The sequence below is a fragment of the Phaethon aethereus genome (genome assembly GCF_964289735.1).
Source record: "Phaethon aethereus genome assembly, chromosome: 29".
Lineage (NCBI taxonomy): Eukaryota > Metazoa > Chordata > Aves > Phaethontiformes > Phaethontidae > Phaethon > Phaethon aethereus.
This window is the reverse complement of record NC_138605.1, coordinates 1350335-1357323: the sequence shown is the minus strand read 5'-3', so window position 1 is coordinate 1357323 and position 6989 is coordinate 1350335. Positions and strand designations below refer to the sequence as shown.

Sequence of the window (6989 nt, the reverse complement as noted above, 5' to 3'; positions counted from 1 at the left end):
TGGCAGCAAGCCGGCGGCCACGACTGCGACGGTGGAAGCGGTCGGGATTGCAAAAAGCCAACAGCGGGAAGCGGGGTGCGATCCTGCACCCCCCCCCCCAACCCCGCTGCCAGCTGGGACGGCGGAAAAGCCGGTTCCGTTACCGGCGGTGCTGAGAAATGGTTGGCGCTGCTGGTGAGATTCGGCTCCTCGCGCCGAAGCATCGTGGCACGGCTCCAGTTTTTGGAGCTGGTGATACCGGAGGGGGGTCCGAGGGGAATGGGGGTGCTCAGTGCAAAGCAGAGGGGTCCCACGGGGCTCCTGCCGTCGAGCCGCCCCGGTTGGGATGAGCCTTGGGGTCCTTGGACCCGCTCCCGGCGGGAGGGGCTGGGACCCCCGGAGACGGGCTGGGGGGCAGCTCTGCCCCGCCGCGGGGGGGGGTGGGATGGCCCGTGGGGGTAGAAGGGGGCCGGATCCGGGCCGGACCCTGCTCACCGACGGTGCGGGGAGCCATGCGGCCCCGGGGGGGCTCCGTCCCGGGCCCCCTTTCCCTGTGGGGGCTCAGCACCGGGCCCCCAGATCCTCCCTCCGGCGTGGGGGACGCCGTCCCGTGTCTCCCCGGCCCCCCTTCCCTCGGGGAGGGTCCCGCAGCGCTCCCGCAATTCCCCCGCGGGGGAGCTCCGCACCGAGACCCCCGGCTCCCCTTCCCCCGGGGGACTCCGCCCGCGGGGCCCCCCTCGGCTCGTTCCCCGAGGGGGCTCTGCACCGGGACACCCCCCCCCCCCGAGCCCCCATTCCCCCGGGGGAGGGAGGGAGCTGCGTACCGGCCACCCCTTCCCCGGGTGGGGCTCCGGACCGGTTCCTTCCCCAGTGCGCACGAACACTACCGAGACACCCGGGACACCCGGCTCACCCCCCGGGGCACCCGGCTCACCCCCCGGGGCACCCGGCTCACCCGGCTCCGCGGCGGCGGCGGCGGCGGGCGCGGGGCCGCAGGTGCCCTCCCGGCGGGGCGGGGCGGGGCCGGCGCGCGGGCGGGGCGTGGCCGCCGCCGCCGCCACCTGCCGCCGCCCCGGGGTACAGGTGCACGGGGCGGCGCCGCCGCGGTCCTAGCGCCGACGGCCAAGGGGAGCGACGCCGCGGTCCTAGAGCCGCCCACCGGTCCCGCGCCGGCCTCCCGGAGGGGCGATGGCGGCCCGACACCAGAGTACCGGCGGGGCTGCAGTCTATAAGGACCGTATGGGTTTGGAACGGGGGGCAGGGTGAGTGGCAGGGGCCTTGTAGGGGCCTGACACCGGGGTACCGGCAGAGACAGGGGTCTACACGGGGCACAAGGCCCTGGCACTGGGGGCGCTGGGAGTCACAGGGGCCTATAGGGGCCATTGGGACTACAGGGCCTGACACTGGGTGGGGTGGGAGCCATAGGGGCCTATAAGGAGCCATAGGGGGCTATAAGGAGCCATAGGGCCTAGAGGGGCCTGGCACTGGGGGTGCTGGGAGTCACAGGGGCCTATAGAAGCCATAGGCCCGACCCCCAGTGTGCTGGGGACCAGTAAAGGCCTGGCACTGGGCGTGCTGGGAGTCACAGGGGCCTATAGAAGCCATAGGCCCGACCCCCGGTGTGCTGGGGACCAGTAAAGGCCTGGCCCTGGGCGTGCTGGGAGTCACAGGGGCCTATAGAAGCCATAGGCCCGACCCCCGGTGTGCTGGGGACCAGTAAAGGCCTGGCACTGGGCATGCTGGGAGTCACAGGGGCCTATAGAAGCCATAGGCCCGACCCCCGGTGTGCTGGGGACCAGTAAAGGCCTGGCCCTGGGCGTGCTGCTAGGAGCTATAGGTCCTACACCACTCGACTGCCGGGTGGCAGGAGAGAGCCCCGGGCACGGTGCGAACGCCCTTCCTGCCCGCGCTCCTTCCTGAGTTCATGCCGCATTTGTTGTCATTATTCTTATTTATTAATTGTTCCACGGGTGCGGCGGAGCCTCCTGAGCTTCCCAGCTCGGGGGCAGCAGCTCCCTGCGGCTGGGAGTTTATTTACCGTCCGTTTTACTGGGATGCAATAATCGCTGTTAGTATTTTTTTGTGAGCACACCGGTTGCTATAAATAGACTGTCAACACGGGAACGTACTAATTATTCTCATCCCACTGTGTCATCCCTCATTAGCCTGTATCTTCCAGCTGACCTGCGGATTGCACCAGCTTGCTGCTCTCCACCGGCGCCCCGAGCCCCCGCCTGGGGACGGGGCCGTGATCCCCCGGCACACAGCGAGGTGGCAGCCCCAAACAGTGAGCCCCCCGCTCCGAGCGCCCCATTTCTCGTCTCCTCGAGACCCGTGTTTAACACTAGATGGTGGTATCTTCATGAAGCTTCGGCCTGAGGATCAGCAGCTGTTTAGTCACAGCACAAAAACTCCCCGGAAAAGCCAGGTGAGATGGTGGTGGTGTGAAAGAGCCACTCAAAGCCCCTTCAGGGATGATGTGGTGGGTACGAGCCCTTCGGCAGGGATGCCCACGCTTGCAGGAAAAGGCACAAGCAGCCCCCAAACCCGCTGAGCACCCCAGGAGAGGCTGCGGTTGAGACGCGCAGGAGGGCGACGGGGAAAAACGCAGCGGCTTCTCCAGGATCCCGGAGGGACGAGCCCTGGGCGGGTTTTTCCCAGCTAAGGATTTTGCTTTGGCTCCTGCACCGTATGGAGGATTTGGGAGATTTGAGCTGAGCCAGAGTGAGTATTAATTTGGATTATTGGGATATTAGCTTGAATATTAGGTGCCTTACAGGGGATAAGTCGGGCATGGCTCCGGGGCACCACAGACGCACAAATACCCAGCAGCCTCCACATTAAAGCACTACCGAGTCACTAGAGAAAGGGAGGGGGAAACTGAGTCACAGAAAAGGCACCTGCCTCCCCCAGCACGGCACAGAGAGGAGCCAACACTCACCCGCCATGAGGCCACCCTTGGCCTTCATAATCGTCTCCGGTGCTTTTCAGAGCTAAATTTAAACCCTGGGTTTGCGCGGCGGCCGCCTGTAATTCACTGCTGCTTTGTTTCCTGCCTCGCCGCTCTGCAGAGGTTTCGCTCTTAGCGCAAAAACTGAAGGGGAAATTCCCTACCCCAAAGTTTGCTGCTGCTGAACTTTTTTTCAGCTGCGACTCGCCGAGCCCGATGGCGCACCGCAGTCGCTCGGCCCAGGGAAGGAGAGCCTCCTGCCAGAGTAAGTGCGTTTCTGCGGAAAATGGAGCTTTTTTTTGGCTTCATGGGGTCCACACTGGGCTGTGTTGGGGGGGACGGGGTGGGGACGGGCTTTTCACTGCGTTAAACCAGCCCTGTTCCCTGTCACCAAGGGAGAACACAGCTGAAGGTCCTGCCCCTCAGAGTCGCTCGGTGAACCCCGAGCATCTGATTTCCCCAGGATTGTTGTGTTCTCAGATTGCTTCTTTTAATTGCAATTTGTGAAATGTTTTTCGGGTTATGCAGGAGATTAAAATCTCCTGGTGCACCGTCCTCCTAGTGTCACCGAGGTAAATTGGGGGAAATGAAGAAGCAGTTAACTGCTGAAAAAAACAGCAGGGATCGTACAAAATCAATACAGGGCTGCTTGGGAACGACAGCTCCAAATCACACACTTCTTAATAATTAATTGGCATAGTTATATATAACTCTCAGACAAAATATATCCTCTTAATCTTTTAATTTGATATGTTAGCTATGGAGTTAGCTGCTTCGGAGGGTGCAGAACGTTCATCCTTCGTTTTTAAGAAACAGTGGGACCCAAAAAGCCAAAAATACGATGCAGTTACCGTCGTGGCTCGTTTGTGGTGTGAGAAGCGCAGAAATACCTGTGCTGGAAGCGAACCTTACCATTTTGTCTGCAGTTTTCCTTGCACCGGGCGTGTTTCCTTCAGGCCGGTCGGGATTTCTGCCCATCGCCCCTACCGGGGAATCCACATCGCCCTGAGCATCAGAGGAAGCTCCATCAAACCGATCAGCCGAGCCCCTAATTACAGAGCCAGAACTTAAATTTGCAGTGCTGAGCCACAGCGAACCTGGAAAATATGACAGGAACCAAAGCCGATTTGCATATTTATGCTAATCGAGATTGCACAAATCTTTCAAATTAAAACGTACTTTGCAGATGGCTTGCAGATTTGTACCAAGCTTTGGTTTTATTTATTATCTTTCAGACTGGTAATAATTGGTGCAATATGGTAAAACTGGAAAGTCTAATCCACAATACAGCTGTTAAAGCAAGGAGAAATATGTTGAACACAATGCAGAGAGATTTTTCTTCATAGTAACAATATTTGGTTAATGCATACCGTGTGGGCATGAGCTGGATTTTAATTTGCAGGGTACTTTTGAGAGCAGAGGGGGCAGCTCGGGGCTGAGCATCTCGAGAAAGGGGAATTGTGCCCCACGCTTGGACATTGTGCCCTGTATGGGTTTGTTGTCGGGAGTTTGTTTGCTCTCATGCTAGCGCACAAAAAATTAGACCCCTTGGTACTAAGTGGATGGGAAATGCAACTTTTTCCAGGTAGATTTTTCAATAAATGGGACTTTTTGGTGGTTTGGAGCTGAGCTCGCAGCAGCTGTGGGCTGAGAGGTGGAAAAGCCCGGCTTGGCTGTTCAGTTATCCCCTGGCTCAGAAAGAATCACTTTCCTTTTCAGTTTTTGTCTGTGTAAATTGTAAGAGAACTGGGAGTGCTTCTTTCTTTGCTGTCCTGCACGCCTGAGCACGCGGGATCTCCAGTGATCCTGCAGGACGACCGAGCCCCATCCCACCAGTTCAGGGTAACCTTGGTGGCTCCTCACTGCTTTTTGGATAACACACAGCCGGTCATTTCATCTCACTTTTCTCCTGATCAGGCACGATGGAGATGGAAGAAATATTCCTCCAGCTCTGTGAGGAGGTCAGCAGGCTGCAGGATCTGTGCGCCAAGCAGGGCAAGCTCCTCCAGAAGCTGAGTGCCAGGAAGGGACCCATCCTCGGTAAGCAGATCTGGGCTGACAAGTGTAATTTGAACCTTCGTCTTGATGCCGGCAAGAAGTTTGCTGCGGAAAGTGGGGGTAACGTGAAGCTGGTTTAAGGCAGAAACGTGCTCTGCAACCCTTGCTGGGTCTTGTGGCTTTTTGGCTTTGCCTTCTCCATCAAACGCGGAGTAATGTGTGCGTGTGTCTGCTTAGAGTCATGTTAAAACCGCCGCAGGCGTGCCGCTGCTATTCGCACATCTTGCCCCTGGGGAGGGGGGGAAGGAGCGTGGGGCGGATGGTACCCGTTGCCTAGAGCAGTTTTGGGAAGCAGGGGTGGCATTGGAGCCTCCATAGCCTGGAAACGGCCCGGGAAAATGTTCTCACCCTCCCCAGCAGCCTGCCTGGTTTTCCAAGAAGTCTCCCTCCCGGTCACCCGGCCGTGGTCCGTGCGCTCATCTGTCCCCCCAGGGGGGTTTCTGTGGCCAGGAGGGACTGGCTCGGGCAAACAACTGCCATGTCCTGCAAAATCAGCTGCCGGGCAGGCTCTCGTGCTCCCCACCCCTGCATTCGCCTCCTTTCCCTGCCGCTCTACCGTCTGTTTGTCTGTCCTTCCTGGGGCTGGCGCGCAAAAATAGGACCCAAATAGGACCCAAACCTGAGCCATTACTGGGATCAGCCCAGCTTTCGGGGATGCAGCGATGTCTCGACATCTCCTAAGGTAGCTAATACTCCTCCGACTCTCAGCCCTCTCTGGCTGTCCTGGGATGCTCTTTCTTCGCTGGTGCTGCCTTGTATTTAATCGAGCAACGGGGACAGGCGAGCTTTGCCAGCAAGGAGGCAGTGCCCAGTTGTTTTGCAAGCGCAAAAGGAGGATGAGGCGATGGGAAGGTGAAACATGAACACCGTTAAAGTCCCAGGAATGACCGCTCTGGCTTGCTTGCTTTCAAAGATATCCCCGTGTCGCTGCCGATCCAGTGCACGGAGGGTATGGTCACGGAGGAAGGGGAAAGACCACAGGACAGCCACCAGAAATGCTCAGAGGCCCCAGCATCTGCCGCCTCCAACCCAGAGGGCTCCGCTCAGCCGCGGGCACGGCCGCACGCTGTCGGCACGCTGCCCGGCTTCGACGGCAAGTGCCCACCAAGCGCTGCGAATGGCAGCGTCTTTGGTGGCGGAGCTGGAGGAGCGGCTCTTGCCGTAGCTTTTGGCAGCAACAAGGCGGAGAGGAGCGAGAAGGTGGATGTAGACACATGGCTGAACGCCTGTAGGGTGCTTCCTACCGCGAAAGCCCCCAAGGAAGAAGTGAAAGCTTGCTGCAGCCTGCAGGAGCTGGCGGCACCAAACCCAGTTGTCGTGGACTCCTTCCTGACTCTTCTGGACCTCTATGAAGCCCCAGAAGTCCTTCGGAGAGAAGATACTCCCAGCAACAGTGCTCTGCCTGCTGCGGCTAAAATCCCGGTGGAGATACGAGGACCCGGGAAGGTAAGTTGTGAGGCTGACCGGGATTTTTGTCTGTGACTTTTGCGTGCTCTTCCCAGCGTAATGGCGTCTGTCAGTCTTCAGCATCCTCTCCATCGGCCCTGCTGTAACACATGGGAAGCTGTGGCAGGGTGGAGATTTAGGGGTTATGTCCTGAAAAAGTCTCTAGGCATCCCATTCTCCAGTTCCCGGGGGAAGTAGGTACAGAAAAGCCCCCAGGATCTGGCTGCCGAGCAGCACCTGATGCACTTGGGGAGAAGTCGCTCCCGTGATCCTTTCTGAAGGAAACCTTGAAGCAGTCGATTCAGTCTTGGGGGGGAAAAACTGTATTGACCTCCTTTGGATCTGCAAATTAAATGGAGTCTTAAATATTTCCTTTATTCTGTCTGATTTATATGCCCCCCAAAAGATGATTTCTAAAGACATCCTAAACTCAGGCCCCTCGGTCCCCCTGGTAAGCCTTCACAGTGTGTGTTACGGGTGTGGCACCAACCCTGGGCTTACCGGTGAGGGTGCCTACAGTGCCAAGCCCTTTTCCTTTCACTCCTTCTTCCAAATG

At 58.5% G+C, this 6989-nt stretch overlaps 1 protein-coding gene across 1 annotated transcript in view; it reads right to left on the bottom strand.

Moving 5' to 3' along the window:
• Positions 1 to 2948, bottom strand: part of GALNT6 (polypeptide N-acetylgalactosaminyltransferase 6) — a gene marked incomplete at its 5' end in the record, with an annotated part of 6322 nt that extends 3374 nt beyond the window's left edge. Inside the window, one exon of the mRNA XM_082011837.1 lies at positions 2921 to 2948. Coding sequence (XP_081867963.1) covers positions 2921 to 2948 — 28 coding nt within the window. The remainder of the gene's footprint in view (positions 1 to 2920) is intronic.
• Between the last annotated feature and the right edge of the window lie 4041 nt (positions 2949 to 6989).